General features: G+C 32.6%; 1 protein-coding gene across 3 annotated transcripts; it reads left to right on the top strand.

Moving 5' to 3' along the window:
- Nucleotides 1-13,395: 13,395 nt before the first annotated feature.
- Nucleotides 13,396-21,354, top strand: LOC110641057 (E3 ubiquitin-protein ligase RING1). Of its 3 annotated transcripts, XR_009148223.1 has the most exons (3): nt 13,396-14,466; nt 17,144-17,221; nt 21,159-21,354. XR_009148223.1 is itself a non-coding variant. In XM_058145588.1 (2 exons), exon 1 carries the CDS (start codon nt 13,499-13,501, stop codon nt 14,441-14,443), a length of 945 nt encoding a protein of 314 aa, XP_058001571.1. In that variant the 5' UTR covers nt 13,396-13,498; the 3' UTR covers nt 14,444-14,466; nt 21,159-21,354. The 3 variants fall into 3 exon arrangements, 2 of the variants coding, with proteins under 2 accessions (XP_058001571.1, XP_058001575.1); XM_058145588.1 differs by lacking the exon at nt 17,144-17,221; XM_058145592.1 differs by lacking the exons at nt 17,144-17,221; nt 21,159-21,354 and adding an exon at nt 15,528-15,647.
- The last annotated feature ends 979 nt before the right edge of the window (nt 21,355-22,333 follow it).

The following is a 22,333-nucleotide window of genomic DNA, read 5'->3' as shown; positions in this document are numbered from 1 at the left end:
AAAAATGAAAGTGGATAAATTTAATGAAATAATGAATATAACAAGTACAAAATAAGTAAGTCTACAAATACTCAACGAAAATTTATTTGCAATGAGACATCAATACATTCACTGCATATTTATTTTCTGTTATTTCTTTTTATTTTATTATTGGCACCACTAAGCATTATTGCTTAGCGCGTTGCTTTTGCCACACGTAGGTTCTGGAGATACTGACCGAGAGCCCAGTAGACCACAGACTGGGTGAGACCTCCTATAGTATAGTGTCCGTGTCACCTCACCATCTTCAGTGCATTAGTAGGACACTAGGTTTCATTTTGGTATTTTGTAACTAACTTTTATTTTCTCTTGTGTAATTGAGACTTATGTAATGTATTTTGATGTTAATGTAAATAAATGGAAATTGTGTTTATGAATGGAAAATTGAGTATTTATTTATTGCTTATGTATGAATACCATGAGAAATGAATGATTGAGAAATGGAAATGTTGTTGAAAAATATTGAGATTTTGATGATTATTGGAGTTTGAGAATGATTGGAAATGATTAGTGGAAGTGTTTTTCACAGGTTCCGAAGAACTGTTTTCTTCAGTTTTAGCCGGTACTCTGCCGGATTTTCTATAAAATTTTCGGAATCTCAAATAAATTTATGACTTCAATAAATGATTGAAATGATTTATATTTCACAAATTATACTCCATAACTATAAAAAAAAAATAAATTAGGAAGAAAAAAAATAATTGAATTAAAATAGAGTGTTCCGGTACACTGTGTGGCATATCTTGCTCGGCTACACTGTAGACGGGTAAGGGGTGTCACACACAAGTAGTAAATAAAAGAAAATAAATTAATTTATTCTAATTGTGACGCTCCTTACTCGTCTATAGCGTGCCATATTCGGTGCCGGAGCACCCTATCTTATCCTGTCCTGTCCATTGTTAATTTAAATTTCATAGAAAACATATGGTAAATTTTTTTTATCACAAATTATTTCTATAAAAACCCGGGCAGAGCCTCCTCTATTTTATTAGCATCTGGCAGGTTTCAATATTTACATGTTAAAAATAATTTCATATGTATCTCATATTTCCATATACATCATGTCATTCACAAATTTTCATGTAATATCAAAAAAATATTACAACTCATTCATATGAAAATTTATATACAAAAGCTTACAAATTTATTTACAATCCAAAATATAATTACAATTTACTTACAAAGTTCAAAATGAATTACACTGAATCTACTTATGTACAATAAACAAAATGCAAAATCTAATAACATGGGCCCTACTAAAATAAATACTACTGAGGTGACTAGCAGACACTATCAGATCTGATCAAATCTCTGTCAGGGCACTACTGCTGCGGCTGCTGCTGTGGCTGTGTTTGGTCTCCAGTACTTACGCGATGGAAAACTAATGTCACACCCTACCCCTCTATAAGGCATAACATGATCCCGTAGTATACCTAATGAATTACCAACTTCGCCTACTGATAACCCATTAAATATACTATAAGGATTTTCAAAAACTTTTCTTACTTCTTTTACAGTGGTGAGCACTATTTACAGGTGTTAAAAACCTTTTTGAACTGAGGTGAATTAACTAACACATTTAGACTATTAGTAAATTCTGTAAAAAAATTTTGGCAGAGTGCCCTCCGTAATTTGGATAAAACAGTTCTTCAAAAACCTGTAAAAAGCACTTCAATATTTTTCTCAATCTCAAACTCTAGCATAATTCAACACAAATCCACAATAATTTTTCAAAGACTAAGATACAAGAAATATAATACAATTTTTACAAGTCCAAATAACTCATAATTTATTTTGCAACTTTAATGTACAATTTTAATTTACAACTGCTCAAAACCAAGAACACTATATACATATAGTGAACATACATTACAATATAAAATACAGAATATGATATACTCAATATACCCGATGATTTCTCGCTGAATGTACTAGCAGCCTAGTCTGCTACTGTCGATCTGTCTACTGCGGACAATGAATGAAAAGCTATCGCTGAGTAAAATTTACTCAGTGGTGCACAATAACAATTTGAAATGCGACATATAAATCTTTTATTGACAGTTCACAAATCAAATGATTCACAATTCCATTTCACAATTTAAAAAATTCACCTAACACAAATTTGATCAAGTAATTGAATAATACCGTTTTGCAAATCAATAACACAATTCGATCAAATAACTGAATAATACCGTTTTGCAAATCAATAACACAATTCGATCAAATAACTGAATAATACAATGTTGCTAATCGATAACATAATTTAGGCCATGACACAATTTTTCCACACATGCCGTGTTGTACACCACGACAAGACACACTCACCCCAATAATCAAAATCAATGAGGGAGGAAGCTAGCTGAATAATGAGTACTCATCCACACTCACCTCAAACTGGCAAGTCAAAGAGGGAGGAACATAATCACACTCACCCTGCATCGATAAGTCAAAGAGGGAGGAATATATCAACAGTGTCATGCCAAATGTGAATCAAAACAATTTCAAATCACAATATTTCATACAAACTATAAATCACATTTTATCTCAAAATTTCCATTTGCAAAGTTGGCAATACAATAAGTTTCAAATAATATTTCCAAAACCAAAGTAATCAAAACTTATTCATAACTCATTTCTCTACATAAATTTGCTAGTAAAAGCAGTGAATATAAAAGTATTGTGTACGGACACAATTTAAAACTATAATGTTGAATTAAATTTTTAAGTAGAAAATGAGAAGTCAAACTTATTGTGCACAAACACAATTTAAAACAATAACGTACAAATAATCATAATTTATTTCAATTGAAAAATTCAAAAGAAATAAATATTGTGCACAAACCTCTGATAACTATCTCTTGGCTCTGACTCAGTGTTTCCTTCGCCTCCCTGAGTCTTTGCTAACTGAGAAACACAATTTGAAGTATTTCAGTACTCATTTAAACTGTCTCTAACGATAATGCTTGATAATTAATTCACTGAATTCATTTATTCGCTTAGTCAACCTACTATGTCGAACCTTGGTACATTCTAGGTAATTTAGGTTTTAATGTCATTAATATGTCACATTCGATAGTCTTTTAGGATTGGTACATGTTACCAAGTTCATTTCCGTGTATACTGCATTTTCTTGCAATTTGCTGGATTCCGGGATACTAGTTTGACCTAGCCGGACGACCTAGTTTCCTCGGTTTTCGGATTTCGGTCAAAACTACAAACTTGTAGATCTATGTCTTATGGAACGCGGGGCAAAATTTCAGGTCATTCTGAGTTATGTAGGCCAAGTTATGGTCATTTTACTACTGCTGGTCAAATTGCACCAAAATTGGTCATTTTAGGTCACTTTAGGTCATTTTAGGTTCGGCCAGTTTTAGGACCCGAACTTGTGCAAGCTGTTTGACTTACTTATGGTCATTTCTGGGCTTTGGTGTCTTCATAAGACTTGTAGATATGGGTCTTAACTATTCATGGTTAAAATTTCAGGTCAATTGGACCTGTTTTGAGTGAGTTATGGCCTAAACACTAACTACTGCCCAAATGGTCAATTTTCAGGCCTCATTTGCACTTAATCCGGATTTGGTCATTTTTCAAGCTACCTTGCAAGCAGAATTTTGGCAAGCTTCCTTCATGAAAGTTGGCACATTTTGTGCCTAGTTTCACCTCCAATTGGTCTCATACCAATTGGAGCCACACACTTAAAGTTATAGGCCTAAAACACAAACTGCCTTATTGCAATTCTTGCATACATATCAAACATCACTTTTAACACTCACCAAACTTAACATTCAAACTAATTCTGGTTGTACCATGACCTAAACATAATTCACAACACATTATAGGTCATTTTGGTAGCTTACAATTACATTCAATGTGCACCAACAAGTGCAGAATTTGCCCAACTAAATTTATAACAATTTAACTCCATAACCAAGCTCATTCACATGTCCAACCTTCACACCACTATACATACATTCAAACTGCCATAACAACCAACACATTTTAACATCATTATTCCATAAACCAAGCATGAATTCCAGCATTCTTCAAGGGTTAGCAAACTGCTACAATGGTACACTTACATTCCATTACTTTCCAAGCTTTAAATTTCATTTTACATTTACATATACTAAGTATACATCACCTAAACAATTTCCTACACAATATACATTTAATCAATCATTTAATTCACCATTTACAAGCACAAATAACCTGCCTTCAAGGTATTTCCATGGCTGCCAAAATTACACATTCCCATTCAACATCAAACCTCAAAAATTTCTTCATAATTCAAACACCCATAACATGCTTACAAACTTTAACAAAGCAATATTCAAAAACTCAAACTTACCTATGGATGAGACTTCTTAAATCTTCACCAAAACTTCTTTTTCTTGCTTCCTACATGCTGCCCATGATGTGTAGAACAAGTTTAATGAAGAACAATTGGAGAAATTGTGGCTTGATCATTAGGAGTGGAGCTTGCATGCAAGGTGTGGCCATGGTGGACAATGGAGAGAAAATTCAATTCGGCAAAGTGAGGATTTGAGAGGAAGAAGAAGACATTAGTGGAGTAATCTGCCCACTTAGTGAATTTTTAATTCCCATAGTGCTCCACTCATGCTAGGATAATCATTTAATAAGTTTTAAGTGATAATTACTCCATTTACACTCCATTTTTGTTATTTACATTAGGTACCACTAAATTAATTTTTTCATTATATTTTCCAAGTGTAATATTATTTATTTTTAATGGACATTTAGGTCGAAAGACAACTCGGGGTGTCAAATGACCACAATGCCCCTGTTCGGGTTGCATTCCCGATTTTTCGGTAACACCGGGTTTTGTCCGTTTTTCGATTTCTCACTTTTCTTTGTACTAATTATTTAATTTTTCTTTAATATTTCTTATGATATTTATACTTCAATAGGTGTCTCTTTAAGTCTTAAAAATATTTTCCAGGATTCCCCGCGGTCTAGGGCTAGTCAACGGTCCACGCCGTGACTTCCCGGTGCGGTCACCCATCGCTAGGGTTCTCGGTTCGCTTAACTTAGTTGCATTTCTTTACTATTATTTTTCCTTTATTTTTCTTGTATTTTCTTTTCTTGTATTTCATTATTTAATGTCTCCTCACTCATATCAAAGTGTAGTTCTAGGCATTCTAGCTGTTCGGACAACACTGGTCACCGGAATAGTAGAACGCACTACCGAACTTTGGGGTGTTACAACTAACGCGCTAAGCGAATTGCTTAGTGGTGCATAACTTTAAAAGAAAAATAGCTAAATAATTAAAAATAATAATTCTAGGCTAATTTTATAAATTCTAAGTCTTTACAATTTTATTTGACTTTGGGATCAATTTATTTATCAGGATCTTATCTATGCAATTATTTTATTTTCAGTATATTTAAAATCATATCAATGTCCAAGTAACCTATAACAGACTATAAAGGCTGGATACACGGGAGTATACTAGTTAGTCATCATATGTCTATCCTGTATACAACTGTCATGTCAGGCACAAGGCCAGCGGGCAGGCTTTTAAAGCCAGTAATGAAATTAGGCACAATGGCCAACGAGCAGGCATATAACCTGTAGAACAATCATATCAGATATATTTTGTCAATCAATGATTATTCATGCATGCAGTACTGCTATCTGTAGTCCCTAATTGATATACCAATCGATCTAAACTATATACATAAGCCTAGGTTTACTTTGGGCAATTAAGCATTATCAATTACTTACTAGAAATTTCATATCACTTTGTAGTGAAAAAGTGGGTCCCACAGACCTAGTTCATGTGATTTAGTGTTTAGTAATATATTAGGGTTAAAACTCTACCATAAAATAGTTTATCTTGTGAACCTTTCTTTAGGTTCAATTTTAATGTATTTACTTCACCCATCAATTTGATCACTTTGTAGCCATTGTTTAGCCATACTTCCTTCATGGAAGTTGTTCCTTTATGTCTTGTCTTTGTTTTCCCTTTTTGAATTATGTCATTTGGATTTCTGGAGCTCAATTATGGTCAAATAACCATAACTGGTTCATTTCCTAATTTTGGATCCTTAGCTAGGCAGATTTTGAATTACAATTTACCAATTTAGCTGGACATGTTGCAGTCACTTTTAGGCTTAGTGTTCTTCATAGAGTTTGTTGCCCTATGTTATATGGTCACTCAAAATTTTGGATTACAATTTTTCAAGTTTAGTATAATTACTTATAGCCAAATTACTGGCCTGGACTCAAGTACCCTGTGCCAATAGAATCCTAGTTTAGGTCAGTAGCTTTGACTCAACTTTTGGGATTCTTACATTTATAATTTGAGGAAAGTGTCTAAAACAAAGTTGGAGCTCTATTTCTCATATTTCCAGAACAATATGGCTCATCCCAATTGGAGTTTCCTAGTGAGATATATGACTAAAAGACTATTCTGGGGTCAAGTGGTCACTTAGGCAAATTCCAGAATTTGCATACTAATTTGACCTAGCCAATTGACCTAGTTCCCTTATTTTTTAGGTTTTGGTCAAAATACCAATATCATAGATTGATATCTTATAGAAAATTTTCCATTAATTTCATTGCATTTGGATTTCTGTAGACCAAGTTATGGCCTCTTTGCCAAAACTGGTCAGGTAAGCCTATTTCTAGCAATTTCTAGGCAATATGGTTCTGGACAGTTTTGTAACCTAACTTGGGCTTACAATTTGGATTGGTTTAATGCATTTTTGGGCTCTATGGTCTTCATGAAAGTTGTAGTCCTATATCTAAGCTTTCAAATGGTATAAAATTTAGGTCATTTGAACCTATCTAATGGGAGTTATGGCCAAATGAATGTATATTGTTCATTTAGTCAATTTTCTGGGTTCATCATTTGGTCATCCGAATTGGAACAATAATTTAGTCAATTTCTGGATAGAATTTGAGTATGGTCTCTTCATGAAAAATGGAGCATTTTAGGTCTAGTTTCATCTCCATTTGGTCTCATACCAATTAGAGCAACACAAATTCAGTTATGGCTCAAAATATTCACTAGATTTTTTTCAAGTCTCAACCTGCATGAAGTACACTTTCAAATTTCATTTCCTTCAACTCCCATACTACAAATCAATATTCATAGTACTTCTAACATCATCAATTCATCTCAGCACAATCAAATTCCAGCAACAACATAAGTCTCTAATAATTAGGTTAAAACCCTAACTCCAATTTATCATTCATAATATACATATGCAATCACATTTATAACATATACAACTTTATCTACTTAACCATTAATAACACTAAACACCATTTACATGCATGAAAACATTAAACTCCCATGTATCTCAAAGCTACCGAAATCTAGGGTTCTAAATTACTAATCATTTTCTTTCAATTTCATGTCAAACTCACTCATTTCAACCTCAATTCAAGGTTTAACAAGGAAAGGAGAAGAAAACTTGCACTAACCTTGAATGGACAATTCTTTAAGTTGCTAAAACTTCACCAATCTACTCTTTCTTGGCTGCCTATAGTCTTCTAAAGGTGTGGTGATTAATTTTTATGAAGAAACTTGTGAGGATTATGATGAGAATGGAGGGATTTGGAGCTTGCATAAAAGCATCCATGGAGGAATATGGGAATAGGGTTTCGTCCAAGAGATGAAGTGGGGAAGATGAAGTTGACTGGTGTTAGAATCTTGTCATTTTATACCTATTTATACCCCACTATAAATTAAATTATTAATTATAATAATTAAAGTTTTAATATTTATAATAACTTCCTTTATGTTCCTTTAATCACTTTACATATAATTTCATGTTTTCATAGGACTTTCAAAATTTAAATATCACTCATTTTAATGGACATTTAGGTTAAAAGTCGACTCTAGGTGCCAAATGACCAAAATGCTTCTCTTTGGGTTGCAGTCAAACTTTTTCGGTAATGCCGACTAAATCCTCGATCCGACGGTTTCTTTAATTTTATACTGTCTATTTCATTTTTATTTTCATCTGTACCAATTAACTAAATTTTCTTTGACATTTTCAATGTTATTTATACATCAGTAAACCTTTAATTACGCCCTGGAAATTATTTCCTAGGGCTCCTTGCTAGTCTGGGGTCGTCAACTGTCTACGCAATGACTTTCCGGTGTGATCACCCATCGCTGTGATTCCGGCTCCTTTAACCTAGTCAGATTTCATTTCTTTTATTTTTTCTTAATTTTTTTTAATCTTTATTTCATCAATTTATGTCTTCTCACCCTAGTTTAAGTATAGTTCAAGACATTCTGGCTGTCCGAACAAATATCAGTCGTTAGAACAGTCAGATGTATGGACTACCTACAGTGAGGGTGTTACACTAATTATATGGAGTCTAACTCAGTTAAAAAGCCAACATGATACACAATTAGGAGAGTCTAGCTCAACGTTGATACCCAACATAAATAATCCATTTAAAAACCATAAATTTTCATTAATTAATACAATGTATTTATAAAGTATTGTAACAAGAGTTCTAAGAATAAAATAAATAATTAACTAAACTAATAAACAAATAAAAATTTCTAATTAACAATATTATACCCTGCGGAAAAGTGCAAGTTAGACTCTGAAAAAAAAAATTACTCCTCCTATAAACTTGGGAAAAAACTATTAAACAAAAGTGAGTGTTCGACTCAGTGAGTTTAGATGTTGATTACAAATGAAATTTCTACAACTACCTAAAACTAATATAATTCTACTATGAAATACGCATCCAACACATATAATAAACAATTCACCCAATATTCGCACGAGAAGGTAATTTGGAGCTACTCACGCACCCAGTATATCACATCAATACATAAATATGGGAGTTGATCCTCTATACAACTCTCTCAATCCTATATATATATATACACACACACACACACACACACACATATATCTATGTATATACACACATATATATATACACATACATATATACATATATGTATAACACAACTCTAAATTATCCTCAGGACGGTAATCACAAATAATTAACGACAATTAAATGTGTAGCAATAAGAATGCTCCTACTTTATTTATATATATAAATACACACACACACACACACACACACATACACACATATATATATACACATATACATATTTACATATATGTATAACACAACTCTAAATTGTCCTCAGGAGGGTAATCACAGATAATTAACGACAATTAAATGTGTAGCAATAAGAATGCTCCTACTTTATTTAACAAAGTATATAACTACATGTTTAAAATGCATAAGTATGCCAAGAATATAAATAATATTGAAATTATAAAAATAATCAAAATCTAACTCACAGGCTGGTTGACTCGACTACAATTGGTCTAGGTAGAAGGATAAGATGGTTGGCCCGATCACCTATACAAACAAACTAATCTTTGTCAATTGACTATAGAATTAATCAATTAATTTAATCTATAGAAGTAAGAATAAATTCTAAGGTCATGTCGAAATTTTGACAGATTCTGTCCTATAACTAGACCTGACCCCCTTAAAGAAAACTCAGTAGAAAGTAATACACAGGGCCTCAGGCCTACAACAACAAACATCACATGCCCATTCAAAGCTCATAAGAACCTAATCTGAGCTCATATCTCCAATCTTTAGTTTGAGTTCCTAAAGTCCTCTATAGTTTAAATAATTATTTCTAGCACCTCAAAAATTATAAAAATATTTTTGTAGGTCCTTTACATCATTTTTGTATTAATTAAATTCATTTTACTTAATTTTACTAAGCAAGAAATATTTTATAGATTAATTAGCTTGCTTAAACAAGGTAAAAATCACATAACTTGAGTTCGGGTTTACCTTTGCAAAATTTGCTACCTGAAATGCATTTGGAACTTCTGAAAATGCTGAAAACAACTATAATATTGACTATGTTCTAGGGTGAGTCATCAAGCGTTTACATTGGGTTGAAAACTTGGTCCCATGCATCTTTGAGCTATCGCTGATACGAGTGTGCATTTGGAATGTTCATCAGCTGTTAGTAATGGATCTGAATATGGTTTGTCAAAATTCCTTCCCAATTATTTGATATCGGCCAATTTAGTTTAGACGATTCGCTGAGCATCTTTTCCATGTAATCTCCAGTCAAGGTGTGGTGGGTGTCAAATCGAAGCTTATGAAGTGTATATCATAATCAATGGGTTTGATCATCCAAACTGGTCACTGAGTGGCTAGGATCTGACAAAAAAGTTACGATTTGTCCATTTTTCTCTCTTTTTGATCTCCCTCCTTCACGTTGGTCAGGAATGAAAGCTAGCTTTAAGGGGAAGCTAATGCCAACAGAATTTCACCCATCTGATGCCGCCACTAAAAACTTGCCTGAAAGTTTGCAACATCTCTCTCTTTCTCTCATATCATGTTCTTATTAGGTTTCCACTGTATGTCGTCGTTGGTGGTACTATCTTGGTCATCGTTGTGAGCTAAACTTGGAGCTTCATCGATGATGAAGAGTTGGTTGGAAAAGGAAGTGTAAGATGAGGGAGGAAGCTGGACGAGAAACGGGAAGAAACTGGAAAAGAAAATTGGCCAAAATTCTTAAGTGTGGGAGGGTCATTTGCATGAATCCAGAAGTTATTACGTCCATATTCTTCTCTTCATGCATTTTTTTTTTATAATTTAATATAATTTCATTTCATACCTTTTTTAAAAAATATAATTTATAAAATTCTAAAGAAATCATATTTATAGTATTTAATTAATATTAAAGTAATATCGAAATTTATCACTTTTGAATATATTTAAAAAAAAAAGTTGTTACAGTATACAAGGTAATTCTTCTAACTTAGAAATATTACAGGATAGGACTTTTTATGTGCATGTACGTATTTGTTATTTTTTTTAATGCTTGAATTTTAAATGTAACGACTTGAATTTTTAAAATATAAAATATTTTATTTTTGAAATTATTTTAATAATATTAATTTGTTTATATATATTTCCATAAGATTATTTTAAAGTTATAAAATTTGGTTTTTGATTGTGTATTAAAACTCACACACACACACACATATTATTGATTTAATTTTTAGTTTGTGTTATTGCTATTATTATTTTAACTAGAAAGTTTTTTTCTTTAATGAATATTTTTATTATTATTATTAGAAGAACAATAAATTAAAATAGAATATATAAAATTGTGATTATTCAAATACTATTGGACCTAATTGAAAATAGTTTTGGACCTTATAGAAACAACCTAAAAAGTTTAAGAATTTAAAAGTAAAAAAGGAAAAAAAAAAAAAAGAAAAGTTAAAACGTGCAAACAACACCCCAACGATCTCTCTCTCTCTCTCTCTCTCTCTCCTTTTTCTTTTTCCAGCCATATTTCCCTTCTCCGATAACCTTTTTTCGGCGTTTTTGGTATCAAAATGCTCCTCTTCTCATGGGCATCGCATGGATACCAAGTTTGCGCAGTATCGTTTCCTAGTTTGCGCAAACCGAGCTTTGGAAATTTTAACCCACTTTGACTTCCAGACAAATTTCTCCCAAACCAGAATTTTTCTCAAAAATTTGAGTATTCCAGCACCTTGTACACTTTGAGAGCTTCGAAATGATACTAATTCAAGAATTTTTCGACTCCAAAAAATTTTTGAGACCCACAAACTTACTGGTAAGATTTCAAATTTTTAAAGTTGTCTTTTAAGTTAAATAAAATTATATTCTAACCCTTTATGCTTTGGGCTTCATGTAAGTACTTTCGTTTCATAAAAATTCACTAGCTCTCGAGACTATAATTTTGGTCTGGACACACAGGCTTCGGGACTCACCTCATAAGTAAGTTGATGTTACAGTCATTCCTATCATTTTTAGATGCTCTAAATGCATCTCAAGTGTCAGAATTAGCGTAGGTAACCCCAGATGCAAATTTGCTCTTTATGCCTTAAGTTGAGCTATAGTTTGATAATTAATTAAATATTCGTGAGCTTATGAAATGCAGTACTTTCAATTGTAATATTAAGGTAATTTTATTAAGGACCCCAGGAATATTTATAGAATTTTTTTTAAAGTGAATTGGATATTTTTGGATAATAGTGAATTTTAGGCTTATGAGTTGAAATTAAATAATAACACTAGTTAATCGATTTTGGCAACCCTCAAATGGGCGTTGTGTTATATTATGTTGTGGGCCTGAGATCTTTGGGTCAATGAGATATAAATTATATTTTCTTACAAGAAGTTAGGTTTTAAGTATAGAGAAAACTTTGTTGGATTTTCCTGCATGAACTTAGGAAGTCTTTCGTTTCTTTAATTAATTATTATTGTTTTTTTTATAGTTCTTTGGTGTGTTTGCTTAGGTGATCCGAATCAACCATCTTCTTCTTCCCAGCAAAATCAATAGGTGTTGGGTTGCATTGTGAGTTAGATTTTGATTATATTTGTAATTTGAATATTATTATTTAATTATCGTTGACTTGTTCATGCATCCGCATAAATATATATGCATAAATAATTAAATATATAGGAGCACTCTGTTGGTACACATCTATTTCCTGTCAAATATAGTTAAATACATGCATAATTTGGAGTTGTGTGTATCTCTGTGTGTTTGTATGGAATATATTATGGATATGAATTGAACAAGTAGATGCGACTTGAGATTGTCTTGTTGGGACCTAATCCTTATAGATATGATATATAAAAAAGTTAAATTATGAATATGATGATAAGTAAAAATAATAGATGACATTAAAAAAAATATTTATATTAAATAGCTTCATTCATATCACCCTACTGTAAAATTTATTTTAAAATATATAATTATTTATAGAATCTATAGTTTATTAGTATTTTTAAATGAATGATTATATTCTAATTTAACCATGGCTTCATTTATATGAATATATGAAAATTATAAATAAATACATTATCATGAATATTTCAATTACATTTTATATTTATATTATTATTTAATATTCATAAATATATAAAAGTTATTTTTATATTTCTATTACTATTTAATTTTTATTTATAAATAATTTTATAAAATTTACAAGTTCACTTACAATATAATTTTTATTTTAAAATTTAATATATTTAACTATAAAAATTTTAAAATTTTAAAATTCTTCATATTATTTTTTATTTATAATTAAAAAAATAAATTTTAAATTACAATTTTAAACTAGTTTTTATTCTCTTAATTATAATTTCAAACAGAGCATTTCTATCACGGTGCCTCTTGGCACTAAATCAGTTCATAATAATATAACATGAAGAAATAGTCGCAAAATTCAATGGACTTAAAACAAAACAAAAAGAAGGCCCAGCCCTTAGCCCAAGCCCTTGCCTCAGCTTGTCGTTTAGCCATAAATGATGAACGAACAGGGTAGAACCGTAGAAGAGAACTAAAAAAAAAGAATCCATTTATGTATTCTTCAAGTCCAGCCTCAGAAAACCAAAAGCCGTCTTTTACGTCTTCCCAGACAAGCGATCATGTCATCCTCTGGAGATACCACCGCCGACGTAGCCGTAGTGAAACCTTACTTCTGCTACCAATGCAACTGCACCGTCACCATAACAGTCTCTGCGTCCTCCGACCCTTATTGTCCTTTATGCCATGAGGGCTTCCTCGAAGAATATGAAAACCCTACCCATGACTTCAATTCCCAAAACCCAAACCCCAATCAGAACCCGAATCCCTTATCTGATCCAATTTTCTCAGTCCCGGATCCTGTCTCTACCCTATTGCCTCTTCTCTTCTCATCGTCCACCAGCATCGACTTGCAAAACCCTAATCTCTTTGGGAACTCACGAGCTGCTTCTCTTGATCCTGACACATTCAATCCGATGGAATTTTTGCGAAACCATCTCCAGAACCTCCATTCCGGTGGTGCTCGCATCCAGTTTGTTATCGAGAACCACCCGTCAGATCCAGGGCTTCGCCTGCCAACGAATATTGGGGACTACTTCATTGGACCGGGTCTGGAGCAACTGATTCAACAACTGGCGGAGAATGATCCAAACCGGTATGGAACACCGCCGGCATCAGAATCGGCTATTGACGCATTGCCAACTATTAAAATCACTGAGGAGTTGTTGAATTCAGAAATGAATCAGTGTGCCGTTTGCAAAGACGAGTTTGAGAAGGGGGCTGAAGCGAAGCAAATGCCCTGTAAGCATGTGTATCACAACGATTGTATATTGCCATGGCTTAAAATGCATAATTCATGCCCTGTATGTCGGTATGAGTTGCCCACTGACGGTGCTGATTATGAGAGTCGGACACATGGCTCCCGCCGGAGTCAAGGAAGCAATGGAGTAGGAAGTGGAGGGGACAATCGGACAGTGGAGAGGCGGTTTAGTGTTTCCCTTCCGTGGCCTTTTGGAAGACATGGGTCTAGCAGTGATGGTGGAGCTGGTGGGCAAAGTAGTGCTTGAGGACTGGATTGGAGATTGTTAGTGTACGTATTAGTTTACATTGACATGATATTTTATTTTTGGTTCATTGCTTTTATTGTATTATTTGTGACTGAGTGCTTGAATGGTTGTTGGATTTCAGATCTCAGAATAATATTCCTGTGAATTAAGAATGCACGAACTGGAGAAGTTTTATTTTATTATTTTTAAAAGCAGTTTGATAACTGTGCATAGCATTTGCATTGAGAGTTTGTAGCTTTTATTTGTTGAGCATTCTCAGGTGCGCCTTTGATAATTTTGAGTGTTAAGCCCTTTTTGGCATTGAGTTTCAGGGCTTGAAACTATTTTTTTGAATAAAAGTATCATTTTAGATATATTGAGAAAAATAATTTATTATTTTGGTGTTCTTACGATTAAAACTGGTTAAATTTGGTTTTTAATTATTTTTTAACGCCCCCTTACTAGTATATTTAAAAAAGTGATTTCCTCAACAACAGTTTTAACAGCAATGCCAAACAGACTCTTAGTATATTATAAATCCATAGTTATTAAAGTTGTAAGGCGTACTAAGGCGCAAAGGGTTCTTGGTGCTAGGCACAAGGCGCAGGTGCAGTGGGGCACGCATGAATGGGCTTAAGTACGAAAAATAAAATTTAATAAAAAAATTAAAATTAAAATCAAATAATCATAGATATAGTTATATTTAACCAAACTTATCAAAATTACCAATCTACAAAGCATTAATAAGTATAGAAAAATATATAAAACATTTTCGTAATCCAAACAAATAAAACTGAACTTTTATTGATATTAATGTCATAGGAAATTATAATGTTGCATGCCAAGATATTTTTCATCTACTGCTGAAAATACATGAAATTTTACTGTTATCAAATTTGTTGCTGAAAAATTGTCGTAAATTGAAGAGGAAGTGGTTACATGTTAATATTTGTTTATGGCTTTATGCTTTATTTGCTTCGATTGTTAAAGCTGAAAAAAAAAGCAAAGCCTGAGTCTTAATTAAATCTTAATTCAGCCACTAATGAGATTGATTTTGCTTTGGGTTTGGTTAATATGCCTTTGTACATGATTGATATATATATAGTGTGAGCTGGAACCAATGGACTTGTAAAGAACGATGATAACAACAAAGAAGCAACGAATAGCAGATGGAGAAAGCATGAAGGTGTAGAAGACTTATTTGTAGGTCCACCCAAGACACAAGACACAAATTATAAAAAAAAAAAAAAAAGCATGCTGGATCAACCCAAGTTCCTTTTTTTTTTTTTTTTTTTGGGGTTGGGGTGGGTGTTGGGTGGGGGAGGAGGGGTTTGGGAGAGGGGCAGAATCCATGTGTGTTGTTTTGTTTGTTGTTGGGGGTGGGGTGGGGGGGGGGGGGGGGGCGGGGAGGAGGTGGGGGGAGGGGAAGGGTTTGGGGAGGAGGAGAAGAGGGGGAAGAGAGAGAGAGAGAGAGAGAGAGAGAGAGTAGAGGAGAAAAAGTATGTGGTTCAATTTTGAAACCCATAGGTGGTAGCAGTTGATGTTGATCTTCTTCTAAATCTATTTTTCTTTGTTTTCCTTTTTAGATAGCTGACAGTGATAGGGAGGAAGAAACACTGTTTCTTTTGTGCTTCTTTGTTTATGATTTGATGGGGGTAAGAACAAATGAGATTAGGTCAAAATAAAGAAAAAATTGGGGACATAACTGGTACATAGCTGAGGTTCCCCTTGGTGCTCCTTGCGCTTGATTTTGACTGCCTTTCGGCTTCAGAAGTGCGCCTGGTGCCCCTTGCATTGCGTCTCAGGTGTGCCTTTAACAACACTGTATATAAACCCTTAGAGATGTGTGATAAAGATTATGGTTGTTAGTAGTTTGGAACATTAAAGTTTTAAGTTGGTGTAATGAGATTCAAACAACCATGGGTGGATTTTCAGGATTTGGAATTTTATTTTCTCTTTAAAATTTTAACATATTTTTAATTGAAACTAATTTGTTATAGGACACCAGAAGTCTTTGTGGATATTTTTATTTCATTTGATATATGATATTTCCATATTTTTTTTTTACATATGCAACCCAAATAAGTGTTCTATTATCCAGATAATTGTATTTTGTTTACATTATGGCTTTGTTTGGGTTGATTGCTTCTTTGCTTTTTTGCTTCTTAAAAATGGCTTTTGTAAAAGTATATGTGGTAAATATGTAAATACTAATCTAAATGAAAAAGAATAGCAATTTTAATGAGAAATTTATTTTTTACTTTTCATAACATGTAACTTTCTTGCTGCTTAAATATTGTATATTCTCATCTAATTATACATTGTCTTTTGCCTTTTGCTTTTGTGATTAAAAAAAAGCCAAAAAAAAAAAAGAAAAAAAAACAGCAAGCCATATTTTGTTATATTTCACTGCATTCTTAAGCCTTACTGTTCCATATTTCGAGATGAGGATATTTATGTTTTTCTGTGTGCTTGAATGAGCCACTCTCTATTACTTAGGTTGCAACAATGTGAAAGGTAAATCATCGTATCATGTACCTAGTTGTGTGAGTTCCTTGTTTCTAATTTACATGAATTTATCAATATTTTATGTCAGTGTGCTTTTGTACTAGATTACTATCTTGTGATGCCTGAGAACAATAGCTATTGGCTTAATTGACTGTTCTTTTTAATTCTTAAGTTCATTGATTTATGCAATGGTTTGTGGTTTCCACCCATTAGGTGCAAGTTTAAGCCTCAAGAGAAGCTACTTTATATAAAATTGCAGAAGGGTAGATTTGTCTTTTGGCTCTTGTACATGTGAGTAACTCTTGGTGGGATAATTAAATGATAAATTACCTTTTTTTGCTCTCTTGTTTCTCTCTCTCTCTTATGTGTTGAGGGGTAAATAAAACTCCATGCAACTAGCTTGTTTTGCACTTAAAATTGAAAAAGCCAGCTATTGATTTGTATAATTGCTTGTTAAGTGCAAGTAAGATGATGTATATACTATATAGTTCTTCATTGAAAGCTGTACCAATAGCCATAATGAGTGATGTAGTTCTTTCTATATCTTGAGCTATTTCTATTTATGGAGTTTTAGAGGAAACACAAAGAAATACTGGTTTTGACACCTAGATTAATGCTGCGAGGATATAATGTACACCTTTTATGGTGTATTCTAAATATTTTCTTTTATAAGTAAAAAAACCCCAAACTAACTAATTAATTCCCAGACTTGAAAATTGAAAATACAAGAATCATTTCAAATGTTTTTGTAAAATTTCAATATGATATACTGAATGACTTAAGGGAGAGATTTTTCTTTTTTCTTGCTTCTTCTTCTTCTTCTTCTTCTTCTTCTTCTTCTTTTTTGTTTTTTTCTTTTTCATCTTTCTTTTGCTATTGATGGAGAGATTTTAAGAGATGTTTTAGAAAATTTGGATGTCAATGCGACTAAAGGAAGATATATTTATGTGTTTTTAAATATTTTGTTGGTTATCTATTGAGGAATTTGTGTAGAGATTTGAAGGAGCTAGGAAATTTTGGGAAGTCTAAATTCTAACAATTGGGATTAGATCAAGCCTATTGCTTAAGAAAGTGTCTAGAAATTGCTACGAATAAGAAATATTTAGATGTTCTTAATGTCGTGTAGACCTTGATCTTTTGATTAGAAATATTTATTATGATCGATGTGGTAACATTTATTTTTGAATCATAGTATGGAGAATGTTACATAATTAGGGATGGCATGGACATTTGAACATTATCATCTCTTGATTCCGTGGTGTGCTATGAACCATATAAGGACATTTTAACATTCCGGTACTCATTTACATAGCACTGTGAACCCCTTGCGTACAAGGTCCAAACTTTAGAAAGGACATAGTTCATGTTGTATTGGAGTCTTCATCTTTGAAAACAAGATTGAATTGTGAGTTCTGATAGTGATCTAGGAGTGGATGCAAGCCGAGTAATTGACGATTGGGCACCCCCCTACCGACTAAAGCACTTATTGAGTTATTATTGAATTTTTCGTAGAACTTGCTAAGGACAATTAATGATACGAAAGGATTGACAATGAAGAAAAATTTATAAATAAAATGTTTAATAGATGGTATCATTTTAGAGTTGTTTAGTGTTTGAGATCTGTTGGACTCCTCCTTTCATGAACTTTTTTTTTTTTTTTAACAATTGGCAATATTGTGTGGAGAATTTCTTAACCTTAATTTCTTTTGTCTTTCTTAAAATGTATATTTAAGTGATTAGTTTCCATCATATTCTTTTGGTGATATGTTTTATTCTGTTGAATGTTAATGATGGTGAGTGGTGCATGTCATTTGTAGATGATGTTGTCTTAGTTGATGAAATTAGTGATGGATTTATCAAAAGTTAAGAGTTGTGGAATGACTCTTGAGAGTATGGGTTTTAAACTAAGTAGAAGTAAAAATGAAATATAGCATTGTGCACTTAGTTCTTGTAGAAGAATGGATAGGAGGTTCGATTGGATGGAATTTTGGTGCCAAAATGTTTTTTATGTTCAATCATCTAGAAGAACGGAGTAATATATGAGTATGTAATGCATAGGATCAAAAATAGGACGGATGAAATGGAGGATTTCGACGGGTGTGCTGTGCGATCGTAGGATCCCTGACAAAGTAAAAGGTAAGTTTTATAGAATTGTGGTTAGGCTAGTTATGCTATATAGAAGTTAATTTTAGGCATTTAAGGTACAATATACTCACAAGATAAGTGTGGCAAAAATGTGGATGTTAAGATGGATGTCTAGTAACTTGATAATGGATAAGATTAGTAGTGACTACATTTGCTAGAGATAGAGAGTGCATGTAGCATATATTGGGGATAAAATGAGATAGAGTTAATTAGGATGGTTTAGTCATGTTCAATGTAGAGTATTGAATGTCTTAGTACGGAGGTTTGACAAATTAGTGATGGAAAGAGTGAGAAGGGAAAATGGGAGGCCTAATATGACATGAAAAGAAGTAGTATGAAAAGATTCACAATTTTTGCATATCGATAAAAATTGGTTTCAAATAGAAGTGAATGAAATATGATCCATATAGCTGGCTCTAACTAGTTTGGGATTAAGGCTTTGTTGTTAGTGTTATAGCTTTTAAGGGCATGCTTGTGGCGTACGTCACATAGATAATTGGGCTATTGCATCTATGGCGATGAGGGATAGCATTACAGAGGCACACACTTGTGAGGTACAAAGTGGTGAAAAGATATGCCTCCCTTGCCACGCTCTAGATATCTTGCTGGTGAAGGCTGCTACCACTAGAATTATGGCTCCCAACTGGCATAGTTCAGGGTCTCTTTTTTCTTTCTTTCTTCCTCCTCCTTTTGTAACAATTTTAAAACTAATCTCTATCTGCCTCTCTCTCTCTCTGTGTTTGTGTGTTTTTGTTTTTTTTTCTTTTGAACTTCAATATTGAAACTAATTAGATTGGTTCATTTCTGTGTTTCTTCAAATGTATTTTTCCTTTGTGATTGACATGCATTCAAAAAACTTATTTATTTTAAGTCATTAACTTTGAAATTGATCTTTCTTAGCTAAAGAAATACACAAGGAGAATGCTTAAAAATTGGAGTTTATCCTAGTTTAGTTTATTTATTTTTATTTATTTTTTAATTATTGAATTAAATTTTTATGAAATTTAAAAAATAGATAGTTTCAACTTGTTCAGGTTGAAATGTTGAAAATAAGATGTCATGTGAGTTCAAGCTTTTGTGAACCTACTCCAAGAAACAATATCACAATGTTTATATGTATATTCTACAAGATGAGGTATTTAATAACATTTTATTAATTTTTATTCAAATGATGTTTGTGTAGGGTTCTAATCCTTGGCGATTAGGTTGTTAACGCTAGATCAATACTTTGCAAATTGTTGACTTTTGTCAATTAAATAAGTAATGCTAATTGATTGATTTTGTTATGAATATTATATCTTAATTTTGAAATTTCTTCAAATTTTACATTTTTACTCACCTCTTTCAGGCTCATGCCTAGGCTCAAAGATTTCTTTGCGCCTTTTGCCTTTAATAACTATGCATATTACAAATGAGGTCAAGTGAGCTTTTAGTGACTAAGCTTTGGGTAGCTCATCAGCAACTTGGCATATTTGAGGCCTTGGGAATTATTTATTTAACTTTTTGAGGGTTTAGTGACATCTGGTGTAATTAAATACAGTGCTAAATTTGTGCAACTTTAATTTATTGGTTTGATACATAGCTTAGATACGGTCCATATTTATGATCTGAGTTAACAGCCAAAACTAGTGTTGTAAGGATTTTACTTAGGGTGATCATGGTGGAATTTCTTGCCCCAACCATAAGATGTATGTTGCATTTCGTCCTCTCTCATTAATCACTTGCAACTAAATATTTAGAGTAGATAGCTGTATTGCTATTGTTTCTTGGAAAATTTCTCCCCCTTTTTGTGTAATTTGTTTGGTTTTCCTACTAAACTGTGATTGGAAAGTAATTTTGGATTGTTGGTGTGATACATAATTATCAGCAATTTGTTTGTGTTATTCCTTTCTTCTGTTTCCTATCTCTTCCCATTAAAATTCTATGCAAGAATTTTCCAAAATTCTAAAAGGTAACTGACCTTTGTAGCATATTTTAAGATTTGATGTCTTTATTAATGATGCTCATTGTGGACTCGGTTATATATCGGCTATTTTTGGGCATTTGCATCTCTTCTTCATTGACTATTTTGTCAACTTTGCAGCTAATATTATGCGGAAAAATCAAGAGCAGGTTTTCTTTCAGGAGAATCTGGGCAAAGGAAAACCTTAAGAAAGCTGGAACAGTCTATGTAAACTTCTAAACAATTTTGGATTGTTATTAAGCATGACAGTCTTTATCATACGTACACACACTGATTTCTTAGTTATATAATCCGTATAGATCGATACATTTGTTTAGATGCTTTCCTTTTAATTTTGTTTTTGTTATCGCTGGTTTGTTTATTATTGTGAGAGTTTTCTTTGAAAATCGAAGACTGCGGATCCTAAGAGGCTATGAAAACGGCCGACTGTTACAAGGCTAGCTTTTCTGTCGAGCAACATCATGTTGGTTCGTAGCGTGGCGTGATAATTGCGGATGGAAACAATTCTTCACATTAAGCCTGGGTTTGGTTGGTTGGATTAGGGTTGTGATGCATTATTGTTGCTTGGATCAGTAAAATTATATATGGGTGCTGGATAATGAAATTAGCAAACGACAATAATACAGATAATAATCAGATACATCTATATATCATCAAATAATGGTGGAAATTCAGTACAACATTATTTTTCTTCAGTTCGTCACTCGGAATTTGTGCTTTTAGCCAAGTAAGGGTGCGTTCGATTACTACACGTGTTTTTGGTTATTAGATTTTCTACAGATAAAAACAATTTGCAATTTTTTATTGTTTGTTCTTGTAAACCGTTTTTCAGTTAAAGTAAACGCGAGTGCAGTAGCCTGTCACAGCCGTAAAGTAAATATTTGCCATATTGAAAGTCTTCTTTTAAGTCATTTAATCAAATACGTACAGACGGCATGATCATAACAGGTTCTAATCCCCTTTAAAATGAAACCTACATAATTAAAATCGGAAATTTGTTCTCACAATGGCTGCAATCTCTCCAAAAAGATCAAGCCACTTAGCCCAAATCCGGTGGCAGGATATTTGTAAGAAATTGAGGGGAATTTTTTTAGAGATATTTTGGTTTAATCTCTATTAAATAAGAGTCACTTTCTTTTTTCTATAAACCATTGGAATGTATGAAGTGTTTATATATATATATATATATATATATATATATATATATATATATATATATATATTCTGCCTTTGAAGGCTAGAGCAGCAGCTTCTATTTTCTCATGCCAAATTTTATATATCTAACATGCTTCTTA

This window comes from Hevea brasiliensis, chromosome 1 (genome assembly GCF_030052815.1).
Source record: "Hevea brasiliensis isolate MT/VB/25A 57/8 chromosome 1, ASM3005281v1, whole genome shotgun sequence".
NCBI lineage: Eukaryota > Viridiplantae > Streptophyta > Magnoliopsida > Malpighiales > Euphorbiaceae > Hevea > Hevea brasiliensis.
Note: the sequence above shows the minus strand (reverse complement) of the source record. Positions and strands in the feature narration are given on the sequence as shown.